This window comes from Polyodon spathula, chromosome 4 (genome assembly GCF_017654505.1).
Source record: "Polyodon spathula isolate WHYD16114869_AA chromosome 4, ASM1765450v1, whole genome shotgun sequence".
In the NCBI taxonomy this organism is placed as follows: Eukaryota; Metazoa; Chordata; class Actinopteri; order Acipenseriformes; family Polyodontidae; genus Polyodon; species Polyodon spathula.
Window position 1 is genome coordinate 37,790,360 of NC_054537.1, and position 18,823 is coordinate 37,809,182.

General features: G+C 37.2%; 1 protein-coding gene across 2 annotated transcripts in view; it reads left to right on the forward strand.

Moving 5' to 3' along the window:
• Positions 1-18,823, forward strand: part of LOC121314511 (adenylate cyclase type 1-like) — a 109,480-nt gene that overhangs the window by 38,034 nt on the left and 52,623 nt on the right. For both annotated transcript variants that reach the window (XM_041247873.1, XM_041247870.1), the window contains exon 5: positions 5,361-5,488. In XM_041247873.1, the coding sequence (XP_041103807.1) occupies positions 5,361-5,488 (128 nt within the window). The remainder of the gene's footprint in view (positions 1-5,360; positions 5,489-18,823) is intronic.

Sequence of the window (18,823 nt, forward strand, 5' to 3'; positions counted from 1 at the left end):
ATATATATATAGAGAGAGAGAGAGAGAGAGAGAGAGAGAGAGAGAGAGAGAGAGAGAGAGAGATTTTAACTATGTACTATTAATGTGATTGATTTTGTGGTTACCCCTCTTCACTCAGAAAAAGTGACTACCAGTATAATAGCTTCAATGTAATATGAACTTCAAGTTATGTCTGGGAGAAGATGTACGATTCTTAACTAAAGTTAAAGACTTAAGAAAGACTTATTCTTAAGTCCAAACCAATTCAGTTTTCAAAGAAAGGCTATAATCACTATTATTATAATAGAAGTGCTATTATATTAAAATACATTTCAATAGTGGGATTCCATGCTACTGTGTGTGCTTAGAAACCACAAGCAAAGACTTTATTGTTGAGCTACACAGAGAGTTCAGCTTGCGGCTGAGATTTGAGTGGGTTCATCAGCAACCATCTGGAGGTGTATATAACTCGAACTATATAACTAAATGTTTACTCAGATACGTTTGCTGGGAAATGCCTGAGAATGTACAGTCGTGGTTGGAATCTTTTTTTTTTTTTCTTTCTTTGGCTCTTGCGTTATTTGTTTTGCAGTTGTGTGATCAGCATTTCTTAACAAAAGATTTGCAACGCGATTAGAGAGGATCAGTAAGGGTATGTTTGTCTCAGTATGGTGATGATTTTTCATTTGTTCCTGGAATTTTATGCATATTGACATAGTATGATGCTAGTCAAGTCAGACTGGCTCTAACTTATCCCCTCCAGGCATTTCTTTTTTGGAATGTGCATCTCCAAAATTTGGAAAAGTATGTTACGGTAAAATCAAAAATCGAAAACATGAATTTTCTATGCTGGGTGCCAAAAGCTGTTGTAAACATAGCAGCAGATAGACACGTCACGTATAAGCTTGTCGCTTATATTTAACACACAACACTTTGGCAATGCTTTCTCCCAAAACTGTGCCTGCCAACCACCGAAGAGTATCCCAGGGGCAGATTTGACCTAAATGTAGTATGTTTCTCTATCTACGGTGGGAATACAGGTTGTATTAAAATAGTAACAGTACTGCCCAGGTGCCTGGTTTGCAAGCAAAAATTGAAGGTGCTGCACATAAGGTATTTTGCAGCTTCTCTAATGCTATGGCCTGAAGGGTGGGTCATATAACATAAAACAATATAGAAATAAAAAAAAACGTTTTAAGCATTACAGCATATGGCTTACATTAGGTACACCAGGTATTTTTTTTTTTAAATTGCTCTAATATAGCACGACCAAAACAATAAAACAATAACATATAAACAAAATATACATAATACGATACCACCATATAGCAAACACTAGCTAAATGTACAGTACACAGTATATATAATCTGCATCTACAGTATCAATCTATCTTCTGTGTCTAGCTCTCTATCAATCTACATGTATATGTTTAAATGGCTGAAAACATTTAAGAAAATATATAGATTTATTTTACTTTACATTCACCATTTCTTCGTTTTAAAGAGGTAACAGATCTGAAATGTTAGTATCTAGTTGTGTTCATTTATTTTACTAAAACTGATTAGTTAAAATAAAAATGTTTATATTTTTTAAGATGTGAATGTTCTGAAGCTGAGTGACTGCATATTGAAGAATTGTCATCTTATGGAGACAAAAATACACTTCATTATCTTCTGTAAGTGTTGCAAATATTGTGTTAAGAAATGCTTCTCATACTACATAAAAAAAAAAAAAAAAAAAAAAAAAACAGCGGCCAATGAAACACAGTAAAAAAAAAAAAAAAAAAAAAAAAAAAAAATGGTACAGCTACATCACAACTTTACATGTGTCAAAATAGGTAAATATCTTTAGACTGTATATATTTTTATAAATATAAAATTATACATAGAGTACAATATATAGTTGAGATCTACACAAATCAACCTGTTGTTGCTACCACCTGCTACCCAAACTCTCTGGTAGCACGGTCAATGCAGCCTTTGCTTAAGGTCCTTGAGATCATGGCATGGAATCCTGCTGTGGTAAAGTATTTTAATACAACAATTATCATCATTCTGATATCTTACAAAGTCATTGTAAACACCCTATGTTAACTCAATTTGCGTTCAATTAATGATATGTTCCAGTGATGCGTGATATCTGAAATATTTCCATAAAATAACACCCACTAGTGCAGTACTTTGAAATTCGTTGTTAACCCATGTCATAATAAAAAAAAAGGACAGGGCCAAGTTGATTTTTTCCAGGAATAATAGCACTACAATCATAGCGTGCTACTTCTGTGTTCATTTTAAATGTAGCCAAAATTGATTTGGTAGTGCAGAGAATTAGATTTGTATAAAAGTTGCTTTTGGTATTAAAATATTAGCCATCTACAAATGACAAATAACACAGGTTACAAGACTGGCAAATAACACACACAAAACCCATGGTTTTCAACACAGTACTCCTTATAGGTTGATGCGTACCCATAACACAAGGAACAGATTGCTTGGCCACATCCCTTGGTATCCTTCAGTAACGCCCCCTTTGGTAGCGAGTGCAATCCCGTCTCCTCCAATCCATGACTGACACATTGCCTACCTTCTGGTATTGTGGCCCCGCCCCCTTTCTGGGTGGCTGACTTCTGACTGGCCCTGGAATGAACTGTCAAACCATCCAGTCCGGGGCCCACTGTTCCTGATATACAGTGCCCTCACAGGTCGGGAGGGAGATTGTTGACTTGGATTCATTCACTCTCTGTCACATTCACACACTATTCAATTTTGCTGCAGACTGTTTGTTGTAGAGCTCACTGGCAGTTCCTTGCCATGATAACATAAATGGCAGATCATTAGGGACAAAGCACGGCGGTTTTGGAAATTCAATTATGTGGGAATATGGCCTTCTCTGCTGGATATGCCCCTGTTTTAGTGCTTAACGTAGTTCATCTAAAAAAAAGGTACAGGGCTGGCTGGGAGCGGTCACAAGGAAAACACATAATATTCAGTAAGGGCAATCAAAATAAAGACAATATAGGTATAATCCCCTCAAGTGAGTGCTATCATAAAAAGAATTGTTCCTTTTGCTTTGAATTGTTATGAAGAACAAAAATATCAAAAGCTGCAACTGTAAGCTAACTGGTGATAACAGCTTGGTACAAAATATACAATAAAGAAAATCTTTCAAAAAACATGCTGTTGTAATTGTTTATTTCAATTTATCTAGAGGAAGATCTGTTTTCCAGACCCAGTTTTAAGGCTCAAATCAAGAGACGGAGACAGGATTCAGGGGCTAACAAAACTAATTTATTGGGTCAGGACCACACCACTAAAACAAAAAAATCCTTCCTCCTGTCTCTATCCTAAACTTGCCCACTCTTTCGCTCGCTCCTTCACACACACAGGAATCTGGCTGTGTCCTTGTCGTAACTCACACAGAGCGACCCCCGGACACCCCATTATATCTCCTCGCGCACTGCAAAATAATATATTGCAGTATATGTCAAAGCAATAAAAATATATTTAAAACACATGGTAATATATCGTCATCTTACATAAATATATGCTGTGTAGTGCAATATATTTGTAAATATATTTTCATATATTGTAGACTTCTGTGGTGTTTTTTTGGTTTGTTTGTGATACGGAACCTATTAATGCCAATCTGTGAACTTTCCCAGTATCCAAAGATTATTCACTTCATGCACGTTGAACTCAGAGTGAACTGAAGAGAACGTACTAATGACATTTGCTTTTTTACACTTGTGCGCCCTATATGGGTTCCCTTAAGTACAGTAACTTCTGTGAGAGATACAGAAAAAATAACACTGTGCTTTTCAACAAGATTACTTTTGCTGTCTTTAATACTAAAATAAAAGCTGTGTTTCTCAGCACAGTACAGGGTAATGGTAATGGGTCTCTAAGATTACAGTAGTTGCCTACTTTACATTCATCCTGGGTTTTGGAAACTAAAAAATATTGTACTTAAGATCTATGGGTTTATAAGAAGCAATTTACAATAGATTGTTGTAAGTGCTAACCTAAATGGTTTTACATTATTTTTGGTGGATAAATGACACTATGATTGATGGTTGGCAAAAACAAGTTCATGTCAAAACTGAAAGCACTTATATTGTTATTCAGAAGCAATTGAGGTTTGAGCTTACTTGCAAAGAAGATTCAGGAACTATGTAACAGGAAATACTGTTTGAATTAAATAAATGGGGAAGGTTTCACACACAATTTATTATAAAAAAGAAAAGTTTTTTTTTAAATTTTTTTTATATTTAACACATTGCTGGGAAGAAAATAAAAACATGACAAGTTTAATTGCTACCTGTGTTGATTTTAAATGAGTGTTAAACAAGGCTTTGATTATTAGAATTAGGATTCTTACCTCTTCATTTTATAGTGATGAGCAAATGGTTCTTTTAATTCAAGTTATGCAAATATTTAAAACACAACAGTATATATATTCAACAAAAAAAAACAAAAAAACTTTTGCACCAGTGGTTATTAGATGGAATAACTTCAAATAAGTTGAATGTATCAACCACAGATGTTGATATAAATGAAGGTTATTTACATACAAAGGTTTCACAAAAATACAGGTTTTATTGCTGCTACACACATACAGTACACATGAGCCTAAATAATGGCAAAGTTCAGAAGTTCACTCAATAATGAGTATGACCTCCTTTAGCTTCCAACACCGCCACATGCTTCTTATCAGTGTCTGAGTTGTTATTTGAAGAGTCACGTCCAACTCATGCTGCAGTGTGTCAGCCAGCTGTTGTAGTGTACTGAGCTTGTGGATGATTTTGTCGAACGTGTCGCCACAGCTCATCCCACATATGTTCAACTGGCAGAGATCCTAAAGATGCGCATTCAGACAAGCTCAGATTTCAATACCATAGTACCGGTGCTGCAGTCTGACAATGGTAGCGTGGAACACCCAACTGACCGATAACATATAACGTGTGCCTCGACCAAAAGTGGTCATTTATTGGTAAAGATCTCCTTCTATGCATGGCATATATATGAACATCCACTGCTTTTCAACTGACCCCAAAGGTGTGATTCAAACAGTAGCCCTTTTAAAAGCCAAGCAAACTGATGGATCATGTGATCAGTAGATGTTTGGTGGAACACTTTTTTTTTTTGTTGAGTGTATATATAAACCTCTGCAGTCTCATACTGTACCATTGCTATAGGTGACATGGTATGACAGTGTTATCGGTCAGTGTTAATGTGCTAATACTTGTAATGCCTAGCTAGGTTGCCACTCTTTAAAGCTAATAAACCAGGAGACGTGTTGAACTTATTAACTACTCAGGACTAGTAACAGCAGATTATAAATCAGAAAATGAAAGCATGTCATCTTTTTTAATTTGTCACAGGAAAATCACTGCAGGAGAATCAAGATCCTTGGAGATTGTTATTACTGTGTTTCTGGACTGACCCAGCCAAAAACTGATCATGCTCACTGCTGTGTGGAAATGGGATTGGATATGATTGATACCATCACGTAAGTAATTCATCAATGCTAGCAATAATATGTTTTGCCTGCTTACATTTTAACAATGAACTCAGGCGAGTCAATTCTCGTTAAAACGAACTCAGATAAGACGAATTTCCTGAAAGTACACATTTTCTGCCAGGTCCCAGCCATATCTATGCAATCCCTTACTGTAAATGACTTCTTATAATACAAACTCACTTGACACAAGTTTCCTGCTAATGCTAATTATTTTAGAGCTCTCCCAGCATGCCCTAGTTCAAACAGCTGAGTGTAAAGGGTATTGGGAAATGTACAGTGGCTCTCAAAAGTATTCCTCCCCCCTTGGTCTTTTCCACATTTTATTGTGTTACAACATGGAATCAAAATGGATTTAATTAGGAGTTTTTGCCACTGATCAACACAAAAAAAGTCCATAATGTCAAAGTGAAAAATAAAATAAATATAATAAAATAATAACAAAAATAATTGTTCACCCCCTTGAGTCAATGTTTGGTAGAGGCACCTTTGGCAGCAATTACAGCCATGAGTCTATTTTGATAAGTCTCTACCAGCTTTGCACATCTGCACACTGCAATCTTTGCCCATTCTTCTTTACAAAATTGCTCAAGCGCCATCAAGTTGGATGGGGGCCTTTGGTGAACAGCATTTTCAACTCTTTCCACATATTCTCAATTGAATTGAGGTCCAGGCTTTGACTGGGCCACTCCAGGACATTGACCTTTTTGTTTTTAAGCCACTGCAGTGTGGCTTTGGCTGTATGTTTGGGGTCATTGTCCTGCTGGTAGATGAATCTTCTCCCAAGTCCCAGGTCTCTTGCAGGTTTTCCTCCAGGATTTCTCTGTACTTTGCTGCATCCATTTTGCCCTCTATCTTCAAGAGCTTTCCAGGCTCTGATACAGAGAAGCATCCCCATAGCATGATGCTGCCACCACCATGCTTCATGGTAGGGATGTTGTTCTCAGGATGATATGCGTTGTTAGGTTTGCGCCAAACATAACGCTTATCGTTGAAGCCAAAAAGCTCTATTTTGGTCTCATCAGACCATAGAATCTTTTTTGACTTGGTCTCAGAGTCTCCCACATGCCTTGTGGCAAACTCTAGCCAAGATTTGATGTGAGATTTTTTCAACAATGGCTTTCTTTTTGCCACTCTCCTATAAAGGCCAGTTTTGTGAAGCACTCAGGCTATTGTTGCCATATGCACAGTGTCTCCCAGCTCAGCCGTGGAAGACTGTAACTCCTTTAGAGTTTCCATAGGCCTCTTGGCGGCCTCCCTGACTAGTGCCCTTCTCACCCAGATTCACAGTTGTGCCATATTCTCTCCATTTCTTAATAATGGACTTTACTGTGTTCCAGGGGATATTCAGTACCTTGGAAATGTTCTTATATCCTACCCCTGATTGGTGCTTTTGAAGAACCTTATTCCAGATCTGCTTTGAATGTTCCTTCATCTTCATGATGTAGTTTTTGTTAGGACATGCACTAACCAACTGTGGGACCTCCCAGAGACAGGTGTATTTGACCTGAAATCACGTGAAACACCTTAATTGCACACAGGTGGACTCCATTCAACTAATTATGTGACTTCTAAAGACAATTGCTTGCACCAGAGCTTATTTAAGTGTGTCATAGCAACGGGGGTGAATACTTATGCAATCAATTATTTTCTGTTTTATATTTGTAATTAATTTAGAACAATTTGTAGATTTTATTTTTCACTTTGACATTATGGACTTTTTGTGTTGATCAGTGGCAAAAACTCCCAATTAAATCCATTTTGATTCAATGTTGTAACACAGTAAAATGTGGAAAAGTCCAAGGGGGGTGGGGGGTGAATACTTTTGAGAGCCACTGTATTAACTTGGATCCAGATTCATGCTGCTGTATTGTATTTTACTGCTGTTTGGGGATTACAGATCCTTTGATGTGTGGAGCAGAGATTAGTGATACCTAGAATTTTTATACACATATTTTACTGTGTTCCCTGAAGAGTGTGTTGTGTGGCAGACTTGGCCTTCTTTATCAAGGCATCACCAGGCTTTACATTTTTGTTCAAAAATTCTTGTACATTCTCCTAAAAACACTAAAGCAAATTCACCTCTATCCAAGTAAGGATTGCTGGTTTCCTGTCTTTGTACATTAATGCTTTTCCTGAATTCATAACCCCTAATGTCCAATGATGGCCTAGTGCATTTAAGATTGATCCTTTTAAATATAAAAAAGCTATCTTTGTGTAGATTTCGACTACAAATGTTTCAAAATGGTGTTTACAGGACGTCCGTTTCTCATTTGTACTGTAAAGAGGCTGCAATGTAACATAAGTTTTAACGGGCATCTACATAACATTAGCGTCATGCATGGGAGGAAATAGTTATATGGGGAGATAAGGGAGCTGATGTGGAGGGGTGTTAGGATCTTCCGCAGTGGGCTGCATAAAGTAGATAGATTCTTAGCGCAGGTCGGTGGGGAAAAATATACTTATATATATTCACTGCTGTGCAAAAGTCTTAGACATGTTACATTTTTCTACTTTGATGCACTATGAGCATCAACAATTTACGCAAAGCCCCCACTAATGTTTTCTACTATTATAACAAACTTGACTTGCATAAAGAAGGAAAATCATTGAGTGGAATAGCTTGCATCGCTCGATTTTCAAGGTGCGGCGTCCAAAGCATAATCAACAAATACAGAGAAACATCATCTGTGATTGATGAACCTGGGACTGAAAGACCCAAAAAGCTGTCTAACAAGGATGAGCAATACTTGAAGATAATATCCTTAAGGAATAGAAAGAAGATAAGTGTTGAATTGACAACAGAACTGGCAGAAGTCACAGGTGGTGTTGTCCATCCATCAACAGTCCACATAGTTCAACATAGTCAAATTTCTGTGTTTTGCATATTTGAGCCTTTTAGTCTTGTTCACCTTTCTTAACAGAGGTATTCTTACTGCAACACATCCTTTGTCCTGATTTCAAGAGTGACCTTCGTACTGTTGATTTGATGGACCATGACACCTGTGAAATCTTTTTCCTTCTTTATGCAAGCCAAGGTTATCATTATAGTAGAAAACACTGGTTGAAGCTTTGAGTAAATTGTTGATGCTCATAATGCATCAGAGTAGAAAAATGCAACATGTCTTAGACTTTTGCACAGCAGTGTATATATTTCTATATGATGCTTGTTTTAAAAAATGATCTTGCGAAAATAATATATTAAAATTGGCAATCTAAATTATCAGGAGTTTATTAAGTCTCTTCCGGAGATGGGAGATCAGGCTTTTACATTAGGAGGTTTGCAATATATATTTTTTCAAAGTTATCTTTCAACCGTATTTCCAGTAAAATGCACAGTACTTTAAAATGTATAATACTTTTATGTAATTTAATACTTATATAATTGACATTTGATTTCAGTGTTACTGCAACTTCAACAAAAAAAAAAAAAATTGTATGCATTTGGTTTGACACCTGATAATACAAATTACTGGTAATGTAATTTTTTTCTGCTGGTCCCTTGAAATTCGTATGAATGAGAATCGACTGCACATATATAAAACTGTGCAAAAGTTTTAGGCAGGTGTGAAAAAATGCTGTAAAGTAAGAATGCTTTCAAAAATAGACATGTTAATAGTTTATATTTATCAATTAACAAAATGCAAAGTGAGTGAACAGAAGAAAAATCTAAATCAAATCAATATTTGGTGTGCCCACCCTTTGCCTTCAAAACAGCATCAATTCTTCTAGGTACACTTGCACACAGTTTTTGAAGGAACTCGGCAGGTAGGTTGGCCCAAACATCTTGGAGAACTAACCATAGTTCTTCTGTGGATTTAGGCAGCCTCAGTTGCTTCTGTCTCTTCATGTAATCCCAGACACACTCAATGATGTTGAGATCAGGGCTCTGTAGGGGCCATACCATCACTTCCAGGACTCCTTGTTCTTCTTTACGTTGAAGATAGTTCTTAATGACTTTTGCTGTATGTTTGGGGTCATTGTCATGCTGCAGAATAAATTCTGGGCCAATCAGATGCCTCCCTGATGGTATTGCATGATGGATAAGTATCTGCCTGTACTTCTCAGCATTGAGTAGACCATTAATTCTGACCAAATCCCCAACTCCATTTGCAGAAATGCAGCCCCAAACTTGGAAGGAACCTCCACCATGCTTCACTGTTGCCTGCAGACACTCATTCATGTACCGCTCTCCAGCCCTTCGGTGAACAAACTGCCTTCTGCAGCAGCCAAATATTTCAGATTTTGACTCATCAGTCCAGAGCACCTGCTGCCATTTTTCTGCACCCTAGTTCCTGTGTTTTCGTGCATAGTTGAGTCGCTTGGCCTTGTTTCCATGTCGGAGGTATGGCTTTTTGGCCCCAAGTCTTCCATGAAGGCCACTTCTGACCAGTCTTCTCCGGACAGTAGATGGGTGTACCAGGGTCCCACTGTTTTCTGCCAATTCTGAGCTGATGGCATTGCTGGACATCTTCCGATTGCGAAGGGAAGTAAACATGATGTGTCTTTCATCTGCTGCAGTAAGTTTACTTGGCCGACCACTGAGTCTATGGTCCTCAACGTTGCCCGTTTCTTTGTGCTTCTTCAAAAGAGCTTGGACAGCACTTCCGGAAACTCCTGTCTGCCTTGAAATTTCTGCCTGGGAGAGACATTGCTGATGCAGTATAACTACCTTGTGTCTTGTTGCTGTGCTCAGTCTTGCCATGGTGTATGACTTTTGACAGTAAAGTGTCTTCAGCAACTTCACCTTGTTAGCTGAGTTTGGCTGTTCCTCACCCAGTTTTATTCCTCCTACACAGCTGTTTCTGTTTCAGTTAATGATTGTGTTTCAACCTACATATTGAATTGATGATCATTAGCACCTGTTTGGTATAATTGTTTAATCATACACCTGACTATATGCCTACAAAATCCCTGACTTTGTGCAAGTGTACCTAGAAGAATTGATGCTGTTTTGAAGGCAAAGGGTGGTCACACCAAATATGGATTTGATGTAGATTTTTCTTCTGTTCACTCACTTTGCATTTAGTTAATTGATAAATATAATCTATTAACATGTCTATTTTTGAAAGCATTCTTACTTTACAGCATTTTTTTACTCCTGTGTGTGTGTGTGTGTGTATATATATATATATATATATATATATATATATATATATATATATATATATATATATATATATATGTATGTATGTATATGTGTGTGTGTGTGTATATATATATACACACACACACACACCACATGGCAAGCCGTGGCAGAGAGGGGACCCTGGAGTACATATATATATTCTATTATATATATATATATATATATATATATATATATATATATATATATATATATATATATATATTTTAGATGCAACTGCAGAGAATTTTTGTCCCCTCTCTGCCACGGCTTGCCTCCTTGACCCGTCCATTGCAGCAGACATACTTGTCAAAAATGAAGACACTGAGATGAAGCAAGCAGGGGACTATATCACTAAAACTGCTTAAAGTACTCCTCAGGATGATGAAACCAAAGAGACGCCTCCATGTTGTCCATCACCGAAGAAAGGCAGATTTAATTTCTTCTCAAAAGCAATACAGAGACAATCACCATGAAGGAATGGGCCGTGTGTTTGACAAGAATTTCAGAAGTACAAACAAGTCCTATCACAGCCTTATGGTGATGAGAACTTATTTGCATTTTGTTCTGCACAAAGCAGTGCAGTTTCTCCAGTGCTGAAGCTCTTTGTGCTGGATGTTTGCCATGTCAACATTACAAGCCTTTGCTGAACATGTGTTCAGTGTTACCGGTGACCTGACGAGGCAAAAGAGAGCCAAGGTTCAACTGGAAAGATTTTCATTCTTGAAAATGAACAAGTAAAAAAGACATCCCTCTCTGCTCTTCAAGGGTATACATGCATAGATAACAACATGATTTAATGTACATCATGTTTTAGAAAGACCAGAGCAAATAATTTGTATCTAGTGACCAATTTCAAATAACAGGGATAGGCATATTAATGTTACAATGAAACAGAAAACGTCTTGTTAGGTACTACTGATATGATGGTTAACTTTGAAGAGAAGTTAATTAGTTCACACATGTATTGCAAAAATATTTTGTGTTTTCCAGTATATATTCCATCACATTTCCATGCATTCTTCACTTTGAGTGACTTTTTTGGACTGGACATTGACACAATTCAGAGTCTGAGAAAAAGTCTGACCATTGAAGAGTGAAAAATCTTTCAAATTCCATTTTTGAAAATTTTTGTTGAATGATTTCTTTCTTAGACAAACATATGAAGGCATTATAGGTCAAAGGTTTAAATGCTATCAAATTAACACTAATTTTAAAGTAAAAAAAAAAAAAGACTAAACTTAATTTCCTTAATATTCCAAAGACTAAAACTGAATTAAAATGTGTGCAGGTTTTAATCAATATGACTAAATTAAATTGCTTGACTAAAATGTGATTAAAACTATTGCAGTTTTAGTCGACAAAACAGAGGTTTTAGTCAATTTTTAGTCAACTAAAACTAAATAAAAGTGAGTGACTAAAATGTGACTATCTACCAGACATTTTAGTTGACTTGACTAAGCAGGAACTCCCAGGGCTGGCCCTGCAGCAGCAGGCAAAGGTTTGAAAACCAGATTCTCCTGGGCCATCTGGGGGCCATCAGTAGAAATGTCACTTTTTCTCTCTTGACTTTCTTGAGGAAGACAGAGAGCAGAGGTAGTGGTGGAAAAGTGTACAAAAGCGCTTTGGGCCATTCATTGGCTAGTGCACTGCTCGGAGCTCTAGCATATTTAGGGATGTGCAGGGATATCCAGCGACCTGTCCAGGACCCGTTGATTCCTCTGCCTGCCCAGAGCGCAACCCAGCCCAGGTTGGATGCATCTGTCATCACCACTTGATGGTTGTGTATCACTCCATCCTTAAGCCTTCATTCAGATGAGAGACTTGCCTCCATCAGCGTAGGGCTTCCCAGCATAGGCAAGACACGGTTGGCCGACGGTGTCTGTTGCGTTTGGGGTGTAGCTGAAAGGCACTGAGCCACACTTGGATCGGGTGCATGTGCATTAACCCCAGCTGGATGGCTGATGAAGCTGCGGCAATCAGACCCAATAGTTTTTGACGCAATGCCAATTGTACTGTGAACCCTTGTTGAAACAAGGTCAGACAGTTGCAAATGGCAGCTACTCTGTCGTCCGACAGGTAGGCTTTTGTTGTATGGAAATCCAGCCGGAGACCCAAGTAGACCGTACTTTGCACTGGTATTAATTGGCATCGTTGAGGGTGAGTCCCAGCTTCAACAGATGCTTCGTCACAATCGCTGTGTAGGCCACTGCTCCTTCCTGTGACTGGGAACAGATCAACCAGTCATCCATGTAGTTCATTGCCCTAATCCCTTGCAGCTGCCTTTGCATCTATCCGCCAGCGCTTGCAGCAGCGCGGATAGTGCAGGCAGTGATGTCCATATCCATGTTCTGACACCATGTGTGGCAAAGTGGTTTGCAGTGCGCAGGTGTAGAGGTGATAAAGTGCTCAAGAATGGTTTGAAACAACACAGTTCATGGTTAAACAGCTCTTTAGTGGCTGATAAATAATAAGAACTGGCTCTACACACCAATGTGTGTTACTAAGTTAAACCACGGAGCTCAGTCCCAAAATAATAAGACTCTAAATAAGACACACACAAATACAGACACAATCACTTAATCCAGTAGTGAATGCTGTTTGTGCAGGTGGTGCAATATATATTTATAGTGAACAATGGTGCAGTGCAGTCTGGGTTTAATACTGGCTTTGTAGCGGCACCTCCCGGATAATTAAGCCATCTAATAATGACAAAAAAATATTACTTAATACGACAAAACAAAACAACATGAAACACTCTCAGTTCTTTTTTGCGTCACTCCTTAACAGGTCCTTTCATAACCATAACAAAGGAACAGATTGCATCGTCACATCCTCTGAAATACCCTAAGTCACACCCCAGAAACGTTCCAATTTTACTTAACTGATCGTGGCCATGAGGGTTTACAACAGATGACACTGGTTCATTTTATTTCAGGATGGTTAAATGCAGTTATTTGTTAAGTGTTTCTCCTTCAACTAATTGCATAGATATTTATTTTTTTAACTACATACTAACATTAGTATCAATAGCTTCACTGCAATATGAATATACCCTTGGTCAAATGACTGGTAAAATATATACGACTCTTAACTCCAAATCACTTCAATTTTTAGAGAGATTATAACTACTATAATTATAGTAAGAGAAGTACCATTGTATTAAAATACTTTCTAACAGCAGGATTCAATTCTATGAGCTTAAGGATGGTAAGCTAAGGTTCTATTGATTAAACTACACAAAGAATTCTGCTTGGTTGTCTTTTTAATTGGCTCTGCGCTATTTAATTTGAAGTTGTGCAATAAACATTAACAAGAGACCAGCAACTGGATTACAGTAACATTTTGATGCATTTTGACCCATGTAGTGATGTTAATCATACCAAACTGACACTGGCCTATCGCCTCCAGGCATTCCACACTTGGAACACATATTTCCAAAATCTAGAAAAGAATAGCATGAAGAAGCTATAATGATGTCAAAGTTCTAGAAAAAAAGAATATTCCATTCTTGGTGCCAAAAACATAACCATAAACATAACTATTGTAAACATAACCATTGTGGGTTGTAATAGTCTTTTCAAATAAAGCACTAATCAATGACATTTATCTGAGACTATTAAACTGGTGTACTTTCATCCAAATTATTCTTATGTTATGAAATAATTATGTTAAAAAGTGGAATTACCATGAGTATATCTATGGGTCATATTGATCACAAGGTAAACATTTAGCCTCAGGGTTGAAACAGTGCAAGAAAAAATACAGTGGGTTTTATAAAAAAATAATCTTGTACAATTGCACAAACTCAAACAATTTTGATATGCTGAGATATTCTTAAAGCAGATGTGCTTCCTTGTTTTAATATAAACAAAAGTTGCAATTAAAAAGGCAAATGTATCAGCTTGCTTGATCAAAATACTACAGGGTTCATGATGAGACGTTGATGATTAATGCAAAATAAACATTTAGCAAAAGACCAAATTAACATGGCTTGTTTTCCCACCGGCTCAGTGCTAGCTATTGAATAAATCCCAAACGTGCTCTGGATTGAGGGTTGGGTTCTTGCCATTCATAAATCACCAAAACCACTGCAGGATTATATTGATGTTGCACAGTAGAAACCAAAGTGAAAAACAATAAGGCAAACCGCTCTCAAAGCATTAGGTCTTCTTCATTAATTACACCACAACCGCAGAAGTGGAATTTTCAGCTACTTTAATGGGCTGAATGTGGCATGATCTTTGAAACATTGTAATCATAAAACTAATTGTAGTGCCCCTTAAAATAGTTATGCCGATTACAGTTGGTAAGGGGAAAGTGTGGGTAATCAAGGTAAAAGTCAGTGTAAGCATTTCTCTAGCAGGTTAGCAGATATACAGTATATTAATATTTGAAAAAGCTGATGAAGCCAGTTTTCCGAAGACAACATTAGTTTGTTGTTAACTCTAGTTTTAAAACCACTTCTGTACTACTACATTAACCAGATGAAATGAAACAGTCTTGTAAAAGACAGCAGAAGAGAACCACTGGCCACAGCATGGTGTTAGGGAACATGTAGTCTTGCAGATGTTAAAGCTTCCATAGTATATTTTGTTTAATTAGATGCCATACAATACATTGTACCCTTACTTACACCATTCATTTACACATCACATTGTGTATGTCTGATTTTAGTTAGTTATCATTGGTCAATTAGACACTTACTATAAGTGGCTGAGACTGACTTCAAAGTAAAAATCCCAATTATTTTTTTTACCTTAACCTTTCTAATTTAAAATTGGTATGATGTTAAAATGAATACAGCAGTAATCATCTTTTAAGTCCCCTTTTTTTCTGAAATGTATTATCTTCTGACATCAGATCCTATACCATCTTCAGGGACTGTAGAGACAAGCTGGTGTTTTGTTTGACCCAAAGTGGTTGTTGTACCTACCATTTCTAAACTGTATGTGTGAATGCACCGTGTATTGATTTTGTACCAGATACTCTTCTAAGGAAAAGTTACATTTCAAGGAACTTGGAGGGTGGTGTAGCTATTTATGGCACTGTAGATTGAAGTATCTATGCAAAGAATGCTGTACAGGGTCTGACAGGCACAATGATACCTGCTTCATTTCCATGATTAGTGTCTGTTCTAGCGATGGCTTTTATGCTGAGGACATCCTCAGGGACGTAAGACTCGAGACCACTACCACTGAAGTCACATACATTTACAAGGTTATAACATTAGGGAGCAGGGCCACAATGCTCAGCCAAGATGACATTGATTCAATGCAGCAAGAGTTTTGAAGTGTTGCGTGACCATTTCTAAATGACAATCCACTCAAACAAGGCAACACCTGGCCCTTCAAAAATGTTCTGCTTTTGATATATTTTCTTACACTTTAACGGCAGGTTTCTTCATTTTATTAACCAAACCCATTTACAAGAGGAAAAGTTGTGTTTTCTAAAAGAGGTTTAAGTAAGCTGTCTGATGGTTCAACTTTGAAACCTATTTCCTTGTGAATGCTGGGCTTTAAAGTCATACAATGTATTGTATATGCTTTTCTAAGGGAATGTCCAGTGTCTGCATGACATTTTTAAACTTGTTCATCTTCCTGTTTTGTGCTCCTTGGCTTTTACTAGAGGATAATGCTTTTCTTGAGCTCTATACCAAGCATCAAATAATACTGCCTAATAGCAATGTCTAATAGGACTGGAGCAAGTACAAATTACTGACCCCCCCCCCCCCCCCCCCCCCCCCCCCCCCCCCCCCCCCCCCCTCCCCCCCCCCCCCCCCCACCCCCCCCCCCCCCCCCCCCCCCCCCCCCCCCCCCCCCCCAGAAATCAACACACATTCAGTAGAAGGGCGCTCTCTGGATTCTCAATATCACAGCATTATATTGCTAAGTGTTTTCCTACCAGTGCACAACACTACTGAATGCTATAGAGTCAACCAGGATAAGAATGAAATAGAAAATCTTGTTTAAACCAGTCACTGCATAATGTAAATACTTTTTATAAAACAGTATTAAAAAAGCAATGCAAATGTCAACTGTAGTAATAGCAATCTCATGAAGGTAACTATTTTGTGACCTGGAGAAAATCCCCTGAGACCTAAATAAATAGTAAATCACAGATATAGTCTTATTTTACCCAAGGAACTGTAATCAGTCTTCAGGCCTGAGAGATAAAGGTGTCTTTTTGCCTTCTATTTTAATTTTTCATTGTGTCTGATTTGCTCCTATTAATATATGGAGATATACATGTGTATAACCCATACAAATAAGCAAAGAATACAACAACCGTAAAAAACGCTGATAGATAATGAAAAAAGAGGTGAAGGGAACCTGTATCAGCGCTGTGCTGAGGTGTCAGCGTTTTACAATTAGATGTAATAATTGGAACCGTTCTTATTTTTAGACCCATATATAAGAAATAATGATATAAAATAAGCTAAACATTTATTTTGAAAGATAAAACTCAATCGCAACAAACAAACAAACGGTACCTGTGGCCTTACATATCTTTTTTTGCAAACATGTACACTTCTGTTTCAAAACCTCTCATTAGCACTTAAGCGACTGCAATAGACCAGTGAGACGAGTCGATTGTGCACCAAACCATTCAATATACGAGAAGGGGGAGTGGGGGAGTGTTACATATAGTATTAATAATAATAGTGAAGGCATTTTAATCATGTGTGTATTAATGTATGAAACTGGTTGTGAACATATGTACAGTATTTGTTTATTTATTTATCTTTAATATAAATAGCTGTACGTCTAGTTTCTTTAAAATAATTCCTCAATACCTAATTGTCTGAATTCGTAATCAATTGGTACACTTGTTAACCCTTTCAAATACCGTACTTCTAAATATAGCACTACACGACTGGTTACTGCAATTGTTCAAGTCAAGCCATGTGTAGAATCTTATAGACTTTTCTGTCAGTTGATTACTGGATAACAAGTACAACTGATTTATTCGAGTTAATCCTATACTGCACAGAACACTAAACAAGGGTGCTTCATTGTAGTCAGCTGCTGTCTCTACATTACATATTATATGACAAGTACATTATATGATATTCTATGATGTTATCCTGCAGTTATACACATTACAGTTTCAATAACCAAACATCACTAAGGACCAGTGGTGTCGACCCAAATGACAGGATCAGCGAAATCAGTCTCAAAACAAATATAGTACATAGCTTTTTATTTATAAAAATCCCGGTCCCTAGAAAAATAATGTTACAAATATATTTCACATAACAGTTGTAGGTGACTACAGGAAACATCTAATATACTTAGGTACAACTGTATAAAAACATATATCACTTTACCTCACTGGTATTTATCCATTTAGTCTGTTGTTTACTCGTGCACTCAATGCTCCTTGTAGTTATTGCTTCACATTACTCCATCCCCATTTTGATAATGGTACGGTACCTTTCTGTTTCCATGGCAACAACATTCTTGGTTTGGGAGACCTTGTTGAAAAATGCCCTTCTATATTTATGAACATGTTTTGTCAAAAAAGATATCGTACAGTAAAGGGCCCGTTTAACAAATTTGCTATAACTCGAAATTAACTCAAATAATCAGTAAACATTTGTCTTCTTTGTATTTGTCGACAAAAGATTTCTAAATCTAAACATTAAAAAAGGGTTAAAAAGGGTCTAATTTCTAAACATTAAAAAAGGGTTAAAAAGGGTCTAATGGCTATACATTACCGATATCTTCTCGTTAAACAGTTACTACGTTCGTCAACCCCGTTTTGTACTCATCCTACAACGAGGCTATCCGATTTCCATGTTTTATCTTTGCTTTTTCCTTTTCGTTTTAAAGTAGTGTACTGATTTTAAAACTTAACAACCCCACTTCCATCATCCATGAAGAAAGTAATACAGATTTCTTTTTAGACGTTTGGCAAAAGCAATATGTTTGCCTTCCCTTCACTCTAAAAAACACACGCTACTATTTCTAACATTTAGGGGTAGATGTACTAAGATGGGCCAGTCGCAGTGCAAACTTACCGCAATTTGCATAGTTGTTTTGATACTTAGAAAAGTAAATATTTTGTTGTTTGTACTAAGAGAAAATATGTTAATGAAGGAGAGCCACAATATACTAATTTAATTAGTTGTTGTGTCTTCTTAGCAAGATCTCTAGCATTATTATACATTACGAGAGTCGTGTGACATTGTTGAG